General features: G+C 36.9%; 1 protein-coding gene across 4 annotated transcripts in view; it reads right to left on the bottom strand.

The window, feature by feature from the left end:
* LRBA (LPS responsive beige-like anchor protein) overlaps positions 1-24,512 on the bottom strand; it is a 414,027-nt gene that overhangs the window by 8,965 nt on the left and 380,550 nt on the right. For all 4 annotated transcript variants that reach the window (XM_074588815.1, XM_074588817.1, XM_074588816.1 and 1 more), the window contains 4 exons: positions 24,224-24,379; positions 19,482-19,649; positions 2,924-3,025; positions 2,107-2,321 (listed from right to left, as the gene is read on the bottom strand). In XM_074588815.1, coding sequence (XP_074444916.1) covers positions 2,107-2,321; positions 2,924-3,025; positions 19,482-19,649; positions 24,224-24,379 — 641 coding nt within the window. The remainder of the gene's footprint in view (positions 1-2,106; positions 2,322-2,923; positions 3,026-19,481; positions 19,650-24,223; positions 24,380-24,512) is intronic.

The raw sequence follows: 24,512 nt of genomic DNA, 5'->3' as shown, positions 1-24,512 counted from the left end.
GGTACTGACTGAAACACTACAGAAATTGTTTTAGCCAGCAAGGGATTTCTAGATATTTTACAGATTTGCCGGCCTAGCTGACAACCTAATCACAACTGAAAGTGACAGATTATCAACATTATTATTGTAAAAAGAGAAAACACTGTGATATGTACTCGTTTTATGGAAAGAACCAGGATGAAGGGCAGGCTGAAAATCTCAAAAGCATTTGTACAAGGACAGCCAAAGGTGCAATTTCAGGGAATTGAAGAAAGATTAAAAATTGAAGCAAGAATCTCCATTAATTTGGGAAAATGGCTTGGGACATAAATATACACATTCCTTCTTTCTTTCCCCAGCCTCAAGTCCGCACTCGGGGCTGCCACAGCATCCAAAGATCAAATGCCCTCTCCCTGCTGCAGACAGCGCTCTCGCTATGGAAAAGAGACCTACACAGAGAGTTATTTCTGCATATTCCGCCATCGACGTACCTGACAGTTTGAAACGCAGGCATGCTGGATCAACAGAGTATAGTACACAACAGAGCTGCAGAAGGTTTTAAGTGGAATATACCGAACTACACAGGAGACTTCTGTGGTAATGGAGCATTCACTGTTCCATGTAAGTTATAAAATGGATATAATGACAATCGAAAATTCTTTCAAATATATTAACAGATTCCTCGATCTTAAGAATTAATATGAATAGAGTCAAGAGAAGAAGAGGTGAAAATTTAAAAATGCTCACAATTTTGCACAACATCTGAAAGAATTTCCATAATTCTGTAAAACGAACATGAGGGCAGAGAGGCCTTTATTTCCTGAAACATCTAATCTAAGTAAAGGAAAAAGGTTTGAAAGAAAAACTTTCTCAACTCAAGAGAACGCTGGAAATCCCAGCAGCTGAGTTGCTGGGCTCTTCCATCAGATTATGAAAGTCAGCTTGGAGGTGTAGTACTGCCAAATGCTTACCACAACAAAAGCCGCCTCTTGCTGATTTTAAATAGTTAAACTGGTTTTATATAGGAAGCGCTTCTTTACTGTGGGGATGAGCAAGCACTGGCAAAAGAACGTCTAGAGAGGCTGTAGAATCTCCGTCCTTGGAGATATTCAAAAGCCATCTGGACATGGTCCTGGGCAAGTGGCTCTAGATGGCCCTCCTTGAGCAGGGGGGCTGCACCAGATGATCTTCAGGGGCTCCTTCCAGCCTCAACCATTCTGTGACTCTGTGCCTCTCAGAACTTGACTACTGGCACAGAGACCGTAACTTCAGATAATTCAGGTAGCCTGAATGCTGACCCAGCAACGCGATTTTGCTTCGTGTCTCTGCTGCATTCCGTAACTTTCTACCAGATTTGGTAACGCTTGTTCATTTTTTTACCTTCCCTTTCCTTTCTTTCTCATTCAAGGAAAAAGTGGGAATATTTTTAATTCAAAGAAAGTATTCTTTTGACATTTCTGCTTCACTGCAGTATAGCTGGCGGGTTCTGCTCTGCTTCACAGGTACTATTTCATAGGAACTGTCAAAAGACCTGCATTTTGTATTATCAAATAATTTCCATAAATCCATAAGCTTAAAATGCCTCCTGCATAGTTTTGGACTTGCTCCATGTCTCTTGCAGCTAAAGATGTGGAACCTAGCTGCCTGCTCAGCAAATGCCAAAGGGGCTGAAGAGTTGAAATATAGACATATGCCTATAAACTTCCTGAAGCTTAGCACAACACACATCTCAAGCTAAGATGAAGGAATGTAGACAGAAATGCCAAAAAAGGGAAAGCCAACAACCAAACCAGCATGTCCAATGACCTCCTGCCTTCAGACTCAAAAGTAAAGAAGTAGCCCAGCTTCTCCTGGTCAGCAATTAGTAATATTTGTATTCTCCAGTTCAAGGAAATGCCTACAGAATATTCCTTACTATATGAAGAGAGTTATTCTAAAACTAAAAACGGTACTATGAGGAGTACAGGGTCCCCTTAACTACAGTATTGTCAGAATGTTGCTGTTGTTGTCTAGTACAATGTATTTCTATGGCCTGGCTATAGAAAGAGTCTCCACACAACTCCAACATCAACATCTTTTCCCGATACTGGAACTGACAGTCTGTAGCACACATTTGAGTACACTCACCTTTATCTTGTCATCGGTTTCCATAGTGGCTTGAAGTCTCCCATTCACACTGAATACACAGAAGAAGCCATTTTCATAATATATGACACAGTGGCCTTCCCTTGAAGCTTGAATAAGTTTTGGTCTCAGGCAGTTTTCAGGACCTTCTAATGTTACAGGACCTTCTAATGTCCTCAGTAGATCTCCATTCATAGAATGTATGAGACATGGTCCTTCTAATGAGACAGAATAAAATCTCTAGTTATTGATTTACATGCTCATTTAAAGACATCATATATCAAACAATAAGTAATGACTTCTACTTAGGTAATCGCTTTTATAATACATTATAAGGATTTTTACCATGTTGAAGTGGGAAGCCTATGACTTTAAGCGTGCCATAGAGTAACATGAACGGCTTATCCCTTAAAAGCTTTGTGTTAAGGTATTTTAGAGCACCTATCAAAACTTCCCTTTCTGAGAAGTTATCCATAACAAACATTCTTCACCATCCTGGCAGTCAAGAACTGTATCCAACTGTACGCTATGTGCAATTACACACTGGATAAACAAGCAAAAAGAAATAGTAATCAGCAGGCTATAACAGGGAAATTGATGTTCAAACCGATGTGGAAACTGGTTGCCTCTTCTTGTACGTGTCTAAATAATCCTCAGTTTTACTGTGTTTAAAAAGAGGTTTCAAATTCCAGGGCAACTAAAACAAGGTTAGAAATAAAACCATCATAAAGTTAATAAATTCTGCCACCTGAGACTATATTCCTCTTTGCGTTAGGATTATAGCTTCATGAACAGAAAGAAATGACAACAGCAACCTTACCTTTTGAACCACTTATTACCAGGCCAAGTTCAGCACAAATGGTAGCACAGGTGATCTCATAGTCATGTCCTGTCAAAATAGCTCGAGGAGTTGCAAAATCACCTTGAGTGAAAAAACAATAAAAGCAATCCTTGGTTACAATCTATTTCTAAAATCACTGCTTTCAATCACTGAAGCGTCTTCAGTTTCCTTGCGGTTTGAGTTCATGTTCCCTACAAATCACTTCTATGCTACTGTTTGCATATGGGTGTTCTGTACTCATATCTACATACTGCAGCAGCACTATACTATAGGAATTCAGCCTGCACATTTGCTAACACGTTAATATAAAAATCAGGTGTGTAGTAAAACCAAAAACAAGTTGGAGCACACAGATTTGCTTTTTCCCCTCCTTCCATCTCCCCCTCTATTTTTTTTTTTTTTGTGTGTGTAGGAAGAGATCGAAGTCAATTACTACCTTTTCCTATAACAAGCGTATGTAAACACCAGTGTTGCTATGACAGGTACTGAGAGGAGACGCCTACAATGCCCAAAGATGAAGTAAAACATCCATGGACTGATTTTATGTTAACCTAGTCACAATGTTGAAACCTCAGCCTGATGTCTAGTTCCTTGTAAGATGTGGAGTTCGAACCACAATCAGTATGAATTTCAGATGAGTTCGCAAAATCAAAACACCCAAACCCAACATTAATTACCACTGCTCCTATTAGACATTTCCCTGCAACAAGAATGAATAAGACTGTATTTTTTGGCGATACTCTTTTTAATCAAACATATGTGGATACCACAAAAAAAAGAAATTGTACAACAGGGATATTTAAAGGAAAAAAAAATTATTCTCCAGGTCAAGACACAGAAAGGGTAAGCAAATGCTATAATGCTCTTTGAATAGTTTTATAACTTCACTCCCAGGTGATCCGCTGGACCACCCTCTTCAGGAGTGCTAGCATTTCATGGAAATCACAATGTTATTTCTGTATTATCATACAATTAGTTTATTCATAGCATTTTAAAAAGCATTTAAACTCCAAATAATGTATGTTTAGGCAATGTTATCATGTAGTTTCAAAAAGGATTAGACGAGTTTTTAAGCAGCAGGGAATAATTTCACTTCATGATGATATGCGAGATACCAACAAGGCAGTAAAGCAGTGGTAAAATCAAACTTTTTTTACTTCAAAAACAGGAGAAGGTTTTGCAGAAGAGACAGAATAATAATAGGGACAACTGAATCCATCAGTTACTAAGGTAGCATCATTCAAATTACATTTGGGGTTGTAACTTCAAAAGATAAAACCAGCAAAATGTCATTAGTTTGTCCATGTAGAGCCCTAACAGTACCAGCAATACTGGTACCGGGTCTTATTATTAATATATTATTACATTAAAACAGGTAGCTACCCAGACCCTGCACATGTACGGTGAGAGACTTCTGTGGAAAAGAAGCGTAGGTCTGGGCTTGCATAAATAAAAGCTTAGCTCACTCTCCATACATTACATTTTTCTTGCTCTCCCAGAGTGTCCATGTAGCTGCCACATTCAAATGGCTTTTTAGAAAAAGTCATAAGCTATGACAAAGTATCAAATCAAGGATTTTGACCTTTCAAAACTTGATTTATTCCGCAGTTACTGTTACAATCTATAATTTATATCCACAATACAAAATCTTGAAAAGTAAATATATATTTTTCTTCTTAGATATATATCATATATATATACACACACACTTATACATTTGTGTGCACATATACACACACATATGCACGTATGTTATCAGCATTTTAAATCTGAAAATGCTTTGGAGCAACTTGCTGAATTGTCCCTAATCTCTTAATAAATAATCATTAAAAGCTATTGCTTTTGTTGCCTATAGTGTTCGGCAAAACACGCTCAAACCCAGGAAGTATGGCAGACAGTTCAGAAGCAAAGGAAAAACTCCCAACAAATTAAAAGCGTAAGGGTAGACTTAATGACCTCCAGGTACTTCTCAGGTGGTTGATCCTACGAACGCTCACAAACCTTTTAGAGAAAGTCTGCTCCATCGAACTTCCCTCACATAAACATGGGTCAGGCACCTTAGAAGATTCGTAAATGAACAGTGTGTAGACAAACCACAATTTTGCAGTTTTAGGGGAAAATGTAACAGCAACCGTAACAGTCTTACTATTCAGTAACAATTTAATTCTGTTGACCCAATTCTTTCTCCCTGTTGTCCCCAAGCCATAAAAGAGGAGGCAGCTTTGTGCATTTAAAGCTCTTGTTAATTTGTTTTCTTTTAACGAGCTGCCTACATTAGCAAAATTCTAGAATTCGGATTTTATTACTTTATTTGCTATCTTTTGCTTTCAGAAATTGCAATTAACACATACTCGCATGGATCAGCAGGGAATTAATCTAATATATACCACACGTGTCAACACAACTTTTGAAATCAGAGAAGTTTTAAATGTATAACATTGTAGCACAGGTAATGAATAGAAGATGTTGAAGTTAGAATGACTTATAAGAAGCAAAGTCTGAATTATTAGGACGGGCAGATAAATAAAATCCTTATAGTAAACTTATTGCTCGCAGCAACTACGCTACTGTAGGCTTTGCCTACGTTAGGCTGTCAGCAACTACATACATAAAATGTAGGAGATAAGATTGTTAAAACAAGTAGAAACTGAGCATATATATTTATCACAGTCCACAGAAAAGTAAAATTGCATAAGTAACGCTCGCAGGCTTTTTAGAATTTGGACTTGACTTCAAACATAACAGAATATAAATCTACAGGTGGCAGGATGAGTGTTTCATAAATTATATCAGCTGTTTACTAAAATACATTTCTTCTAAAGAAACACTTTAATGCAAAAAAGAAACACAAGAAATCTGAAGAGTATCTTTAAAGAAATCAGGACTTGAATAAATACTGTAAAAGAGGAGTCCTGTGAAAAGTCAGGCTGACTCCTTTGATAAGAATGTCAAGTATTTAGGGGTTTCCAAGCCTCTGATTTTCCAAATAATGGGGTCAACTTAAAAGCTGGTCGTAGAGCAGAACAGATTTCTTTAAAAGCTTTTAAACTGTTATTGCTTCAGAAGATTGTCATGGTTTTCAATAATGCAAAGAGAAAATTTTATTTTGTTGCTGGTTTAAGGGGCACCACTTCAAACTTTTCTAAATTGTTTTAGGGGAACCGGCTTGCAGACCTTTTGAAAAGCTGGGGAAGTGACTTCAAAGGGAAAAGAGTCTTTGTCCGCTAAGCAGGTTTACGACCACTGATGCAAACCCTAACTAAGGACTGAAAAGAATACTCAGTGCATCTTTATGGAGATCCTTAAGGAAGATGAACAAGTCAAATGAGATTAAAGATCGTTCAAATCCTAGCACTAATAACCAAGACACAACAGTTTTACAGATGTGCTTTTCTCAGCATGGTACTTATATAATAATATCCTTAGTCTATACCATTGCTGGATTGCTACTTGAAGTTGAATGCTGTGAGAGTCTTAATGCCACGTTCACGTTGCAACAAATGTCCTCAATGATTTATTTAAGTCACAGGAGGCATACGTAAAATTATTTTCCAGTAATGGACAGAATACTTTACCTATACAGTAACCATTCGAAATATTTCAAAAGAACTCTCCTACATTCCAATAAATAATTTCTGCAAAGCTGTTTTCCCATAGAAAATTGTATAAAATATCGCTCTTCCTTAAGTGACTAAAGTACATTTTAAATCATAAAATTCAGGCTTCGGAAGATAAAAGAAGAGCACATGATATCATGTCATCTTATGGCGATATTTCAGTGGAAAAATGTTAGGCGTTTGGAAACTACGATTAAAGAGGAACAGCAGGATTATAGCAAAGGCAAAACTTTCTTCTAGTTTAATGGCATCCAGAAGAAGATACGCCTTACTGGATAACAAGAAATTGGTTTGTATTGCTGGGTCTTTCTCCGCTATCTTTTCAGCTTTGCTGATGTTACAAAACAAAACAGGATCGTGACATTTTAAAGCCATCAGTACATTCCTAAAAAGAGCGCTTTCTGTATTTGCAGCGCTAAGCCGTAAGAGCTGAGCCAAACATAGCTCTCCCTAAAAGAAAAATCTCTCCCTAAAAAGAAATCAAACTAGAGAAATATGAGATGCACTTCCTACTATTTCTGTGTGAGATAATATTAGGCAACACATTAAAATATAAAATATTTGAGTATGCTCCTTTTTATGTTTTATGCTGAGAAGACAGTTAATTATGATATGTCACAGACAGCCAAACAGTCATTTCTAAATTATTATTCTATGATTGCTGAGGCTGTAGGGCACTTTTAAATGGCAAATTAATTATGTGATTTTATGTCAATATAAAATCCAAATGAAATGAAGCATCAGTTAATCTAACTATCTTTTTACCTACTTCTTGCAAAAAGAAGTGCTTGAGTACTTTCTCAGAAGGATACATCAACCAAACCAAATTATCTATGTACGAAAAGCCTTCTAAAAATCATTTTACAGATTTCACAATTTTGAAGTTGCTTCATGTGATAAAAATTGAGGAAAACAAGAAAAGGTTTGAAATCAATTTGAGAAATACAAATGTACTTACAGAATATATGACATTTGGACAAAAGTGCTTTCAGCAAAACATAAGTAAATCAAGAAAACTCATTTGCTGCTAGGCTTCTAGGTTGATTATATAGCAAGTTTCAGAGTTTAATTACATCAAAGTGATGACTCTCAATTATTATATAAACTCTGTATATTAACATTATTTACAGATCCCACACGGTGAACATTTAAATAACAGCCAACTGGTTAAAAGCTCATTTCCCCAGCGCAGAAAGGCTAGGTCTTTGACGGATGCGAGATCTCACTAAAGTGACAGCACACAATATTACTGAAGAATTCCTAAAACTTCAGTTTGAAGAATCCTTCCTTTGTAAATATGCATTTTAATGTAACAATGTAATCTTTTCATATTATATAGGAACTTCATTGTTGTCTGGTTCTTCACATGGCACTCCATCAGCATTTCCTCTAATTCCTTCAAACTACTTCCCATCTGTTCAGACTTTTTTTACCACAAAAAGTACAACCTTATGCCTAGATGCAAGTTTGTTTTTGCAAAAACCACTTCAACCGTACATTTTCTGAAAAAGGAACGATACCTTTGAATGACATATCATTCTACCCATAAGCAAAATCTAAAAAGGTAAAACACAGAAGATGCTATAATGCTGTTAAGATTACTCAGTAAAGAGAAAAAAAATTAGATTCATCTTGGAGAATTCGTTTCAGCAAACGTAACACAGGAAAGGCTTACATGTATTCCTTCCCGCAGTCTGTGCAGCGACTAACATTTATTCAGTACTAATACAAGATTTTTCATACACATTGTGTCTAGAGAATGGGCTCGCTGTGTTTCCAAAATAATCGCAGTAAAGAAAAAGATTTAACAGGCCTTCCTGAATTGGATATTACAATTCCGATTTCGAAAGGCAATAACCCCCAGCCTCTTAATTCCTACACCATGTGCACGGCGAAGCGTTCTGGAACGAGTTCGCCCTTACTGGGGATTCATCTGCTGGAAGTCCTGGAAGTCATTCAGCAGGACTCCTCCCACTGAATACAGACCTTTTTGAAGCCCCTGGAAAGTATCTGCAGGTGAATATTCAGGGTCAGTGTACACTAATATTTTAATATTTGCACCATCCCGACTTCATAAACTGCTACTTAAACATCAGCTTTGAAGTTTTAAAACACCGTCATTTTTGTTTGAGATTGTTCTAGAACAGCTGTATGAAGGGGCTTTTTTTGTTTATGCTAAAAAAATAATCTATTTTCTTCATATTTCTCTCTTGTGGTTTATAGTATAACTATTCCATTACGTAGCAAGTCCAAGAAAAAAAACAAACAACAAACCTCAACAGAAAAGGAAAAAACCCATCAAGCAATTAGATGAAAAAACCCATCAAGCAGTCAGAAATAGCACCTACTGCAGGACTGTTGTAAGATAAAAGACATCTTACAACATGCTGAGACTCCCCACTAGTTGACACTTAATGTAATATTTCATACCTTGAGCAGAAAATAATCTGAGGTGAGAGGTTTTACATGGGAATTCAGACCAATTTGGCAGGTTTTGATTTTTATTTTTTTTTTGCTATTAAAATACTATCTTAAAATCATTTATTTTCATTTAAAATAAGAAAAATGCATCGCTGCAAAATAATACTGTTCCGTAACAGCATGTATAAAAGTCTGTGCTTTAGCTATTGGATGGCCTTTGCAAAGTTAATTCCAAACCAATGCACCAGCAGTGTATTGCACTAGATAGGTGCTTGCCACCTTTACATGTCGATGTAACTGGGAATACTGACGGCATACGCCAAGTTCAGAGCGTGCATAAATTAGCTGTCTTTTTAAAAGTAACTGTTTTAAAACAGATATTTTTTTCAATGAAGCGGACCGTACCCTTGCACTCAGTGGAGTAATGCTTACCTCTGTGATGCTACTGTTAATAGAATTTAGATCTAGAAACACTTAAAAATAATTTCCTACTTGAGTCAGGATTATTGTATTGACCAAATAATTTTTACAACATTTAAGTTGGTAATTTTATTCTAGACTATAAATTATTACATCTTCTGCATTACTCAGTTCTGTCTTACACGGTACAGGCTTTGAACTGAACAGTTATTTTTCCCAGCAACCAAACAAGGTAAATAAATGTGATATATTAGTGCATCATCCCACCACTATGCATATGGTGCACATTAAGGTTGTATTCATTTACCATATGAATATAATTCCTTTTACCACATCAACTATTAGTTACAAGTTGTAAATATAGCATTGTTTTTCCTGGAACTCAAAGGTCTGCATTACATCATGAAGCACTAAATATCCTTATCCTTCTGGAGAATTTCATGCGTGTAGTTGTAGTGACACCTCATGCTGGATACTGCCAAAAAATCAGCATCCAAGCTCTTTCTCTGTTTCCAGTCTCGAAATACATACGACCTTCACTTGTGTCTGGACCGTGCCTCAAAACTTGCTCTACTGTGTTACTTGCAATTACTTACTCTGATTGACAAATCCTGAAACACAATCTCTCTTAGCCGGTTGAAAACAAGGATGATAAAGATGCTGCGCTTAACACCAAACAAAACAGCCAAACCAAATATTTATAGCACACAAACTTACGTGCTCATCAGTACCAAACCATCAGTGAATGCTACTGCAAGTTCTTTTCAGTGAAGAGCTTTTCCTCATACGTCTCTATGACGTGACTTCCTTGGCATTATATAAATACAAAATTATACTTCTTATGCAGCATCATTGCAGATTTCCAGATATACCAGAATTCATCCACCTGTTATACCTCATCTTTTCTCAGTTTAAATATTTGGAGGCTAGAACCATCATTTATATGTGATTTATAGACTACTTGGAGGAATGAGGCCTCAACCTCTTTGAGGTATCAATGTGTTACGGTTTAAAAACGAAACGACAGTGACCTTTTGTAGCTGTATAATTTAAGGCTCTGTTCTAGATTCATGCAGATAGTCCCAGTACTGGCTGCGCTGGCTACAGCGGTGCCCTGGGAAGATACGGGGAACTGCAGGACCAATTACGGCATTCGGGCCTCTGAGCACTAAGCTTTCACGAGGCTTTCAAGACTAACATCAAATAATGCAATAAATGTTAGGTAGAAGAATATTTAGTGGTTGCTACCCTTTTCAAAACACGTTATGGATACTTTTCTAAAATAAATTAAATTTCTGAAATAAATGTTCTGAAATAAATTTTACCTGAATTTGACTTACAACAGGAATAGAAAAAATTTAATATTGCACCTGCTAAAGCTCTAGTAAAAAAACCCAAAGCATTTCATTTTGGTTTACAGTCGCACTTAACAAAAAACTCCCGATCTATTTCTATTTAAGTTCATATGTTACCCTTAAATTCATATTGTATTTTCTGACTATAATTTGAATTAAAAAGATAAAAATTATACAACAAATCACATCGATTTCTTTGCACCATATATGTGAAAATATCTATCTTTTAAATATTTTACCAGGCAATGCTTTGGAGAGTCGGTCCCATGATCAGCTTTCAAGGCAATGCCAGCAGATGGTGCTAAAGGATTCTTGCTTTATATACAATACTGTGCTACTCTGTCCAGCCATTTTTGAGAAACAAAGAATATTTGTTGTGTCTTCAGTTAAACAGCGTTAAAATAATACTGAATTATTCACTGGCTTTTTTTGAAGAAGGACTCACACAACAATATAATGTGCGGGGGGTAAAAAATAAAGGTGCTATTGAACACCGAAAGGAGATATTTTTAAACTCTCAGTGCTGGCCTATCATAGAGCAACACTTTTCTTAACAGACTGCCGTGAATGGCATCTATTGCCTTAATAGCTGCAGCAATTCCAAACATATTTTACTATTTGGAGGCTCTGCAAATTTTTAGCTGTTAGGATAGACCACCATTTGACAGAAATTAACAGTAAGAACAGAATTTCCGTTACTAACTAACATGATTACTGATTTATGGACATTTTGATAAATGCAAAAGGGAAAATGGACAGAAGAGATTTTTACAACTACTTCCCAATTAATTTTTTTAAGAAAATAAGCTGTTATGCAAACTACTTCCAAAACTATTTTTTTTTTTTTTTTAGGAAATAATCATTAAAATTCTAAGTAAATATTTATGCTACAAACATTCTTTAGAAACATGGAACCTTATCTTCTCTATTATCATTGGTTTTGAAACTGAAAATAAAAGTGCAGATCATGCAGAAACTTGGGAACCAAGATGTAGGTTAATTCAAGATGAAGATAAGGACGGGGGAAGAAGGTGAAGAGGGGTTTTTTTTGCTGTTAACAGCAGACATACGACCTGCTTGAAATCAGTGTGACTACTGACTGTGTACATGTGTTTGAGTACAAAGAAATTATTACCTGTGACATTACTCTTTAATCAACCAACATAGAGATGCTCATCAGGTCGTATTTTCAAAGTTTATATCGCCTGCATTATCTACTTAAATAATTAATTATCAAGCATTCGCTTATGAAGAGTTAAAATGTTCAAACCGAAAAATGTAGGTAGCAGTTGATGAAATACAGATGTTTTATCTTTTGCTATGATTACTGATACAATTAAAACTAATGATTTCTCTAGTCTCAATACCATAGCTTTAACTTAATAATAACATTAACGGATAAAAAAAATCAAAATTCAAATACTTATTTAGGAATTGTGACTATAAAAAACCAAAAAAAAATACAGTTTCTTTTAAAAGTAGCTTGGATAGTAGCTAGACTGTTCTATGGCAAGACAGGAAACTGGTGATTAAATTTGGAATCCTTTGGGAGATATCATATTTTATAAATTGAAGAGATTATGTATTTTTAAAAATTTGTATTGGAGGAGGGTATTCTACATGTTAGCAATAATAAAAGTGTTCAATGAATCCTCTCAAGTACATCTCAGTTAAATCCAGTAATTGGCTTTAAGTACGAAAACATGTGCTTATTTTCACACGTGTCCTGCTACACAGCTACGCTACTAAAAGCATTTAATTTCTCTAACACCCTTTGGAAAACCTGAATATAGTACCTTCTAAAAATATAAAGCCATGCAATGGAAGCACCCCCATAATCCTCGTGATGCAAATGTGATACATACAGAGAGTAACATTTTCTAGTTTTACGAGCTAGCGTAAAAGAGGTCATATAATCTGGTTTATTCACATATGTGTGGACGATCAATGCAATAATTCAGAAGAGATCACATCAGTATTAGTCGTAGTAATACACTTATACACAGACTCTACATTTCATTAGTACTGAATACTTTTATCGGTTAAGCCTTTATTTCATTAAGCAAAGCAAATTTCTAAATTAGATATCTTTTTGTTTTTCACAACCCAAAATAATTACGAACAGATCTGTAAAAATTTTGAAAGCAACGGAACGGTCTCTTCATATTCTATGAATAAAGTGCAAGAATAGCAGAAAAGCACTTTATCTTCACTTCGACTGTGGAAATGCCTACCATTTTATAAGCACGAACCATTTTATAACCATGAACAACATGAAGACAATTAAATTCACCACTGTAAACCTCCCCTCCAAGAACGTACATCCAAAGAAAAAAACAAAAACTTTGAAGTATTTTGGGAAGATGGATTTCAATAGATAGAGAACATTTGCCTGTAAGATCTCATGGGAAGTTACATCTACAGAAAAACAAAGGAAAAAGTAATAAGGATACTAGCAAAAACCGCTCCAATGCAGCAGAAGGATAAGACAGACAAGAAAATACCAGGTGGCACAACTGGAAGTTCTCCAGCAACTGTAAACACGTGGAAAGTCAGGCAGAAAGATCAAAATAAGTGAGATTCTTCTGAACCAGGCTAAGAGACAAGGTATGAGCAAGCAGGGACAAAACCAGGACAGCCAAGCATAGATGAGATGCAACTAACAATGACTTCAGGAATAACAGTCATTTCATAAACACAAAAATGTTTTCATGAGAAGCCAGTCTGTTATTAAGAGCAAACAATACCAATAGATTATGCCACACATTTAGAAGTATTTCAGTAGAAGTCTTCAATAAAAAGGCCAACAGCAGTCAGGCAGCAAACATAAGTAAAAGCAACAATGAGAACCACTGTCTCAATTAGAGAATACCGAAATGAGGTAAATGTCTGGAACTCAATTGGCCTGATATAAATACTGATTTGAGGATACTGTGAAAATGAAACTACATAATCCCAGAGTTGTAACTGTTGTTTTATGGACATTGGGTGAGGTTCTGCAAGACCAAAAGAAGTCTTGTATTGTTTAAGAAGCAGGAAAAGGAAAACTGAGAAATGAGAGAGTAGTCTGCTTAATCCCAACAAACAGAAAAATTACTGGCAGAACAGTTATATTTATATTTATATATACACACACCATTTCCTAGAAGAAAACACGGAGATGAGTAACAGCTGATTTGGATTTGTTATGAACAGATCATGTTAAAGCAATTTTTTTTCCTGCAATGGCAGAGTAACAGGACTTGTGCTCAGGGAGACATCGTGTATTTTGACTTCAGTAAAGACTCTGGCACTGTTTCACATGGGCAATTTCTTAACGAAAATGGGGAAGCACGTGTTTAGAAGATGCTGCTATAGCTCAGATGAAAAGCCTGTTGGAAAGCTATATTCAGAAAGGCATTCATTGTAAAAATGGTACATTTATTAATGGGTATTCCTGAACTGTGTACTGTCTAATATTTTCTTTAATGACCAATTTGATAGAATAAGACTGCACATTACATTTGCAGACATGAGTTGCTGCGAGTCTGCTGGAGGACAGGAGGAGAATTCAAAATGAGTTTGACAAAATGGAGAAACAGTTTAAAAAGAATACAATTCAGAAAGTTTAAAGACAAGGTTCCGCAAACTATACAGAGGAGGAGAAACAACTGAGTAGACAGTGGTTCTTCAGAAAAGACTGCAATTTATATTGGCTCATACACTTAAAGAATTAACTCTGTCACGCTGTTTTGAAACAAACAGATAGCCCATGGGGATGTGAAGAGTACTGGTCTGTAAAACAGGTTGTTTTCTAATTATTACTGGGAAGGCTTCAACTGCATTGTTGGGTCTGCTTTGAGGAAGACAGGCAACTGAAGAGGAGAGGAACTCAAAAAAAATCAGAGATCTAGAAAAACATGACTTATGGCAAAAGACAGAACGAATTGAGTTATTAAATCTAGAAGCAAAGAATTGCAGGTCATGGTAATCCAAATCACTGGAAACTCTTGCAAAGAGGAAATAAATAATCTGTTCTCTACACAAAGAATAAATATATTAGAAATGATAGAATGCAACTGCTGCAAAAAAAGAACTGGATACTAGGCTGAACACTCGGAAAAGACTGCTAATTATGGGGCTCCTAAGGCCCAAAAATATATTTGCCCAAGTTTTTAACGGAAGGTCGGACAAACATCAGTCGAGAATGGTTTTGGTGTAGTTAAGCCTCCTTTGGAAAAAAAAGAATAGATCAGGTGACCAAAACTCCTGCCCGCCATGTTTCCTATGGGTCTGTGATTACAAAGTAAAATGCAATCCCTCAACCTAGGAAATGTCCAAACACCAAGAGTTGCCACTTGAGCTTCAAAGCGAGAGTGGGATCTGAAAGTGATGCACACCATTTGTATGCAAATGAAGTCTCTCATCTCTTTTCTCCAGCCATCACACTGAGTTCCCCCCTCGACCCCCACTTCTTGCCTCCCCTCCACCTGCCTCCCCTCCGCCTCCATCGCTTTAGGCTGGGCAAGTGCAAAACATGGCAACTTTCTGCAAGTACACAGCCCTCTCCCAGCAACCTCCACACATTCCACCACCCTATTCACGAACACAAGTCCCGAAGCATAATGTCACGTCCCCATGTGGCACCTGGCCATTAGATCGGAGCCTTTACATATGCAAGAGCCAACCTTGTGACACAGATCACACGTGGGCTTCAAGGGTCACCAAAAGGAGGGTTACATCCTCTCCCTCCTACCTCCCCACCTCCCCAAAGCAAGCCACGTGCCAAGGAGGGAAAAATAAAAGCCCCTTACACTATCCAAAGTGACTTTGCATCTCCACAGTAAATTACGCTAATTAATGTGAACTCAAAATGGCTCAGGGCTATTCTAAAGGATGCAACTAGTTCAGACCCTCTGCTCTGTTCTGAATTATTCCTAGGCTTGGTCAGAAATTGTCCACAGAAACATTTCTGCATCAGAAAAGGCCTGTGCACCAAAGTGAAGTACTGCCATGCTTCTACATTTTCAAAATCAATTAATTTAGAAAGAAAAAAACCACATTTGATCAAAGAGCATGGTGAAATATTTTTTGAATTTCAGGTTTTAATTTGAGAAGGAAAAAAGGACTTAACCCAAATGTAATCAAGCTGTTTTGTGAAGAATAAAAATAGTTTCCAGCAGATGTGTCCCAAGAAGGAATTTCATATCTTAGAGATTTAAATTCATCAAACTTGGTTTATATTGATCAATGCATTTGAGAGTTATTAGGGAGAAACTAAACAGTGAGACTGCATAGGTGTAATTTCTTTAACAAGTCAGCTTAAAAGTTAAAAATTAAAGAATATAAATAATGAATATTTCAGTAACATATTTCTCCCGTTAAACCAAAAACTTAAAAGAATTTTCCCATACAGTCCAGTTGGCCAGAAAATTGTCCTTGATACAGAATATCAAACAAAACACTTATTTATCACGTATGCCATAGCCCACCTGGCTTGTCAGCTTGAGTTAAGTACCATTCTAAAACATGAATATATGCAGCCGGAGATCAAGAGCTCAGTGCTTCCTAGAGTAACTAAACCAGACAAAGGAACCTAAATAAAATGTAACTGGTGGAGTAATGGGTGCCCAATGGGATAGTATTTAGGGTAGCTTGATCATACTAGTCTGCTGACTGATGTGTATCAGAGGCAACAGGTACTATGAAAGGAGGAAAGAAATGCTCCCGGTTTAGATTATTTTTTTTAAACTACTCTGGCATCATGATTTGGTACAGTGCCATTGGATGCATGTTGCTGTGAAGTCATTTTAAGATGGAAATTAGAGATAATTAAAGAGAGAAAAAAATAGGAAAGAAGTATCAACTTTGAGAGTATCTAAAATTCCAATGAAGAGCGCTCATTGAAAGCATGAATAAACTGTATTTTGAGGTAACAAGTCATAAGCTTCAAATATAAAAAGACATCAGACAAGTTAAATATCTAGCATCCCACAAATGGATGGAAGTTACAGTTGCAGTAACAGGGCTCAAAACCCAACAAGGCTGCTGGTGCTTTCCATTTCTGACAAAATCAGAACTAAGCAGAAACAGCTCTTTTTATTTGCCTTTTCAAAAAAAAAAAAACCCAAAAAAAAACCCAACAAAAAAACCTTGACTGAACAGAGATGCCTACAGAAAGCGATTTCTGGGAAAAATTAAACCCCCCAGATTACCATCTCTTTGAAGCAGAAACTGTCTCCTACTATACACATGTCTAGGCCTTGTACAGTGCCATGAGATTCCAATTCATAACAAAGGCTTCCAGGCATGGTATATCACAAAAAAAAGCTACACAATGGCAACTAGTAAACACAGGAGCCACTGCATGTGCCTAGAAGTACAAGTTTAATAGGACTGCAAACAAAGAGACTTATCGGGTAGCTATTGTTTGATTTTAAGCGGTAGTTAAAATAGCCTAGTATTAACTTTGAAAACTGTAAAATTTTAATACATTAGAAATTTGCATTAGTGAAGACAGTCAATAGATTTTAACAAAGTCTGCCTATTCTAGTTAGATACTAGCTACAAAATCTCAGCATGCGATCTCTTAAGGTCATAAATGAGCCTATAGCCTCAAGGGCTTGTTCACAAAGCAGGCAAACCTGGCAAACACTCAGCAAGAAGAACTTCTCAGGACAGGCCTAGGAATCTGCAAAGATGGGCTGCACTTGCAGGCCTTGAAAACACTATCAGGAGATACCTACACATGTTCTTTGCTTCACACCAGTAAAATATTTAGGGTTTTCTCCTCAAAAGGGCAGTTTTGCTCTTAAGGATTTAAAAGATCACTTGACTGTCAAGCTCTTCACTTCCTTCCACAGACTTTTTGGAGCTTCCAAGTTTACAAGCTCTGCAAAAATACTGCAGAGTTTGCATTTTCTTTGAAACGACAGATTACAAAATATGTATAAAGTATTCACAGAGATTTTGTCCCTCAACCAAAACTGTATTTATTTAAAGATGCTCATAAAATTCTGCTAGCCACATCCCAGAGAAGCTCCCATCTCTTGAATCAGACTGTCGGAAGCATAAGGGGGATAGTTTGCTCTCATCCTCTGCCTAAAGATTCTGGAACTGTACGAACGGAACTTCTGTATCTTGAATAGTTTTCATAGTCAACATCAAATAATTTGCAAGTTAACTTCAGATATTCATTCTGATATTAATTAGTTCTGCTTCTTCAAAATAGTTCACAGGATGCAACTTCAGTCAACCCACCCCTTTTTTTCATATTCAAATAATTCCAGTTGAGCAACCGATTGAGTATGGAACACACAACTTCACCAAACTGATTAATTTGGAAGATGTCAGATATTGTTTACATTATGTAAAATTGTATGCCAGTTATAACTGCAATATATGCCGGATTTAACAACACTTCTTGTTTTCCAGAAGTCCATTTTGTCCTCTGCAGACAGCAGGTATGTTTTTACTAGCATTTAAACAGGGTCAGAGAAGACCTTAAGTGTACAGCAGAAAACCTAACAAACACACTTCTGAAGACAGGCAGAATATGCTGCTTCTCACCCCTTCTCTTCTCTCAGGCATTTTCTTTTTTGGCCAAACGGAGAACACAACCACTGTTTGGCTATGAAGTGCCCTTCTATTCTCCTGTGTAAGCTCTCACTAGCTGTCTCAAAAGGCTCTTACTCCTGTGAACTGGCTCACTCAGGCTTTCTGTCAAGCTGCACGTCCGCCGCCTTCTTTGCTTTGGGCATCAGGAATGAATTTTTTTGTGTAGAGTGAAACTGGCATAATAACAAGATCACTTTCTACCTTTCCTGTTATACAATACAGGCACAAGCAGGGCTGAACAGTCACAGCGTTTCATTGCTTTCCACATAAAATTATGAGCTAAAAAGAGAGAATCTTCATGAGTGAAAAGATCTAGGATTTCCTGGGAAACTGTGCAAGATGGAAGAGATTAAGTTCTTTGGGAAGCGCAGGGTGAGTTTGGGTGGGGAGGGGTTAAAACTGAATTAGGCTGAAGTGGGGTTACTCTGACTTATTAGTTTGGTTATATGGTATGAGCCCCGTTGCTTGCACTGGAACCAATTAAAATGCCTAGTACGTGAGAGTGCGCATTAGGCACATAGCACCCTACCAAAGTGTTAAACGCAAAAAGTTTTAAGCTTGCTTCTTTAATCTGTCCCACGTGTCTGTCCTTCTTTTGCCTAAGTGTCCTGCTCAGGCCATTACACAACTCAGGACAATGACCTCGGTCTACGTTAAAATTCACCGTCTGTGTAACTCTATTGATAGCTAAGGTACCGCTGGGAGAACCTCCATGCATAACATCACGGTTACATAGAATACAGCCTGCACTGCAGCCACTTACAGTCTTTTTAGTTTTAAATGACTCAAATGCAGGTATTTAATGAAATCATCATGCCGAGAGAAAAAGATTTACTCAGATTGAACAGGAAATACAAAAAAGAAGTTGCCTTCTCTCACCCTTGGAGCCACTCCTTTGTAATGTGTACTTGTAATATTCAGTATCCTCTAACTTTAAAAATGAGTTTTACTTGTGCTACAAAGCAAGCAGTTTACCCTCAATTTATGAAACTAGAACCGATCACAACTACAAAAAAGAAACACTGTACTTTGACATTAATGTTACCTAAAACTTTGTCACGCAAAGCGTTCACTCGAGCCATTTTTAGGCAATATCCTTATAAAACAGGTTTTTCTGGTTTTGCTTACCTCTCGGGTTATCACCAACGATATTGGTTTTGCCATTCCAGTACCAGAGCAGCAATGTTGCATCACGCGATCCTGAGAGAATGTAACAATTTCCTCCGATATAGGACTCGGAACGGGCAAGACAGGTTACAACATCCCAGTGTCCAAATATTACTTGTATCAGTTTACCTGAAACACGTAAAATTGACTGTTTTAAAACTGTGCTTTTATTCTTCTCTAAGGCAAATTAAATACATTATAAAGTATTTTAGAAATATACTCTTTTTTAAAAAAAAGGTTCCAAAAAGAAATACAGGGGAGAGTAGTAATTTTTTTCCTTGATCTGGTGGAAACTTATTTAAAAGTGCAGTAGTCCACACAGTCCATACAAAAAATATCTACAGTCCATACATATTATACTTTATTCAAAGGCCAATCATGCCAGGAGGTTTTTTTAATTCTATACGTTTACATTCGCTTTACAGAGAGGAAACATGATGGGATTCTCTTTTAAGGCAAGTTTAAGGTAAGCTTATTGATGAAGGTAGACAGTAAAAATGGAAATCTGATGATGATGTGAGAAACAGAATCAGAAGAAGACACAGAACATTTAGAACCCAGAAGAAATTGGTACTGTGAGAGCATATATGTGCATATAGCACATGCAGCTTTTGAACATCTCCTTGAACAGAGGAAACGAGATTTAGATGAAAAATTACTCTTGTGCCCAGGTTTTTCCATCACCATTTAAACACTTGCCAATTATTTCAACCAGCATCTTTCCCTTTTAAGAATTCCGGTAATGTTCAAAAAGCCACAGAAGACAGACCTGGAAAAAACCCTCTTACCAACTGCATATAGGCCAAACGCTTGTACCGCTGATAGAGACAGAAATGTTAAATAGAAAGGAAAGACTTGGCAGTAAAAAATGTGCCTTTCAAGAGTCTGTGTAAACATGAATATGACTATTACCTTTTAACCTTAACTAAAGAGGACAATATTTTCAGAAAAATGTAAATGTGGATGCTCATGCAGAGCAGATTTGCACGTGGGAGAGGAAACACCTGTAAGGTCACCCACAGCAGACCTCTGCCAGACCGCCCTGCCAGAGGCCGGCTCCTATGCAGCAAACATGTCATGAGTCCTGCCGGCTTCTGGATCTGCCAGCAGCATGCGTGACCCTAGGAAATGAGAATGTAAGGACTAAAATCCATCTCATCGGATTTGCTGAAGCCTAGCAACCGCAGACCCTGTAGAGACAGGACCAAAGATACGCACACACACAATTCTCAGGCGCCTACCATTCAGGTAACATGGGCCAGGCCAAATTCTGCATCCAACGACACAAGCGTGATGTGTGATGCTATTAATGTGTGACCTCAGATTCCTCAGCCCAAACGACCATGCATCCATTTGTGCTTTGGGCTGAATAAAGAATGAGGAAGAATAGAGGGGGAAAAGAGGGATAGTTTTGGAAGGATTACCAACACAGGCCAAAAAAAGAAACAGGAAATGCAAACTGCTGTCCCTGAAATAAAATGTTCTGAAAAGTGTTTAAAACTAGTAACTAATAACATGACAAGCAGCAACACAAATCTGTGTTGGGACTCAAATTAAGTACATCTTAATGAAATATTTTTGTTCATGAATTAAAACGATTAGTCAATCATATAATATGGCTAGTAGGACACATTTCATAGCCCTCTTTCTGTACACTACAACGGCATCGTATTCATATCCACTAAATAACACTAGTGGTAACAAAAGACTTAAGGGAGTGGTTATGGGGAAAGAATAAAAATAATGTGAACAGCCTGATTTATAACAGAAAATCAACAAGGTAATTGCATTAAAGTGGGGAAAACCAGAAAAAAAAATCACTAACCAAAAACAAAAACCAAAAAGCCAAGAGAAAGGTATGAATATCTACGGGAAAAAATAGAATAACATGATGCAATTTAAAGGAAACCTGTACATCAGATTTAAGATATAACACTGAAAAACTTATTAGGCAGGTAGAGTCCTCCAAGAGAAACTGTGAAATGAAGTACTATCACACGAGCCTTTTCTGACTGGAAGGGGCAAACCCCTAGCAGGTACATTTACTGTGCAGATTTACCTTGTACGGGAAGGGAGAGTAACTGAGGGACTAAGTCTTTCACTCGCCTCTGTGAGTCTGCAATAGCATTCCACAGTGGTCCCTTACGCACACCAGGGCTCTAATTTCTGCCACAGGGCCACCTAACTGGCTCAGACGCTGACCAGTCAACAGATTTAGTCAGAAAAAGTTCACAGCTAGGAGCAGTGAAACGCTCACAGACTATGTAACCTCATTTTAGCACACACAAAAACATCTTATCGAGTGTACGCTTTTTCCTGAAAACTCAAATTGTCAATTACATGGTTTATATTTGAGAATAATTTAATTATGCGATATATTTTTCAGTTGTACAGTAGGGATTCAACTACCTGAGGTGATTTATACTTCTAGAACAGAAGTTTATGCTATAAACATTACTGCATTATAGAGATCTCTCTTTCAGCTATATTCTATGTTTATAGGATCTGTTCTAGAAAACAAATATTTTTCAAGGCTATTTGTTTGACAGTTGCTCGTGTAGTTGCACTGCCTTGTTAGTTTGACTTTGTAACTGTGCAGCTAAGGTTCAGCCAATTCCATCAAAACAAGAAACGAGCTTTTGCTCTTTCGTATTAATAAAAAAAAATTAAATCGTTAATCTTATAAGAATTCCTCAACTTTTTTGTTTATTTCCTTCCTTTACTGTGAGTTGTCCTCTCTATACAGTAATATCAAACCTTTACCATATGCACTCAGATATCCCTTTGTGACAGAACAAATTCTCTAGTTAATGTTTTATTTGACAGCTGTGCTGCGAATAATTAAAAGAAAAATAAGACTCAAGTCTGCACTACTGAATCTAAAATGCTGTCTAGAAATCATTCCCACTGCTGGAGGAAGGTTTTATTGTGTTTCTGCTATACGAGCTGTGCTGAGAACCCGTGATTTATGTGAAAAGTACTTCCTGTTAAAAAAAACCCAAACAAACAACAAACCAACCAACCCAAAATCTAATAGGAAAAAGGTTCCCTTTTTGTGTGAGTGCTAAAATATAATTGAATTCAACACTTGTGATCACTTGCCATTATGCATTACTGATCACATCATCTTTTTCCCTTGCTGTTCTCTCAATCTCAGACTAAGTAGTTCATGACTATGTTCCCATTTTAATTCAAAGCAACAAAAACTACGTCTGAATTCACTTGATTTAAGCTAGAGCTAGAGCTGCTATATTGACAAACAGGAGACACACAAAGACACAAATCTTCTGCAACTTTTTTGACACATGGATTTTGGTTTATACCCTAATTAGCTACGGTAGTAACGAGATGCCTGATGTATCTGACTTACACACAGAGGACATAACTTAATGAGGTATTTGTAGTTCAGATTGATACAGGATAAAGCTACCAAAATCATACAAGTTTCTTCCATAGACGTAAAGTAAAATATATCCATTGGCATAAAAGAATTAGTTCTCTATTCATAGAAATCGAGAATACAGACTGAATATTTATTACTGGTAGCTAACTTTTCTAAAGATCTCCTTTAAATTCACAGCTTTATGTAAATTTATTTTCATCAAAGAGAAAATTAAACTATGAAAGGTCTAACAAGATGTCTGTATAATGAATTGTAGGCAGTCAATATGAAGTAAATTGAACGTCTCCTTTATACTTAAGGCTTTAATATTGCAAAAATGACAGATATGCTAAAATATGCCCTGAGATCTAGTCTTAACAGATTTTCATTAAAGACCATCCTGTTTTGTTAAACATTTTGGTTTGCCAAGTGTGAAAAACACTATTAACTAATATATTTAAGAAATGATGACAAACATGTAGGATATTCCCTAGGGATTAATAACCTACTGGAAAGCTTGATGGCACACACACATTAACCACACCGGGTCATTAATCCCAAAGAAGTACTTTGCAGTGAGGTCGCTATTCCTATCATAAGATAATGAAAGGGAAAAAATCATACCTTTTTTTTTTCTGGGGCTCCATGGCTTTTGAATTCCTCTAGCTCTTACACTGAAGGATTCTTTTCTATTTAGCATGACACATGCATGACTTCAACGGTTTGGATACATGCCAGCTGACAGACTAATTTAACTGCTGCCCGTTCTATCGATCAGTTTATGTTATATGAAAGAATTCAGTGGCTCCGAATCAATTTTTCTATTATAGCATAGTTTTCAAAGGCTTTCATAAGTATTCTTTCACCAGATTTCAAGACTTCACTTCTTATTCTGTGGTGTTTGCCTATATTTACTCAAACAAAATATTCTCTGGTGCTGAAAAACAACCAGAGTTCAATTCTAGTACGCACTTCAAGACCAATTAATTCTCGGGGTACGCAAAGCTTCAAAAAAACTCATTTACTTGTGGAAACTGCAGTGTAAGAACAGGCATGCCTGTCATATAGATTTGAAGTGTGATACTATGGCTAAACAAGGGCTCCTTCTCTTACATTTGCCATCATTCCGCAAAAATGATGGCATACAATACACAGCAGCAGTAGGTAAGAAAGGATTTGACAAATATTATTAATAGGAGAATAAATACATACTCAGCTTTCTCCCTCCACCCTCCCCCATTCTTTCTTTAGCTGAAGCAGTAGGTGGACGATGAACAGGAAAAACCTTTTAGGCTATTCCCGTATTTTAAAAATACATTACCTGAGTCGGTAGAATAAACTCGGAAACTCTTGTCCCAGAAGCCACAGACCAAGATGTAGCGATTATCAGAGGTGATGACAAAACACTGGGAATGTACCTGAATGCTTTGGTCTAAAAGGTCAGTGATTTGCCTTCTGTGCATACCTGTATTGCTGGCTGAACAGAAAGACACACAAATGAAAAAATTTTAGCGTCCACATTCACAGAACAGAAGCACATTTTAGAAACTGACATTGACACCAAAACTATTCCTCACTGCTGTTACTTGGTTTTTTGTGGCAGGGACATT

This window comes from Larus michahellis, chromosome 5, assembly GCF_964199755.1.
Source record: "Larus michahellis chromosome 5, bLarMic1.1, whole genome shotgun sequence".
NCBI classification, from domain to species: domain Eukaryota; kingdom Metazoa; phylum Chordata; class Aves; order Charadriiformes; family Laridae; genus Larus; species Larus michahellis.
Note: the sequence above shows the minus strand (reverse complement) of the source record. Positions and strands in the feature narration are given on the sequence as shown.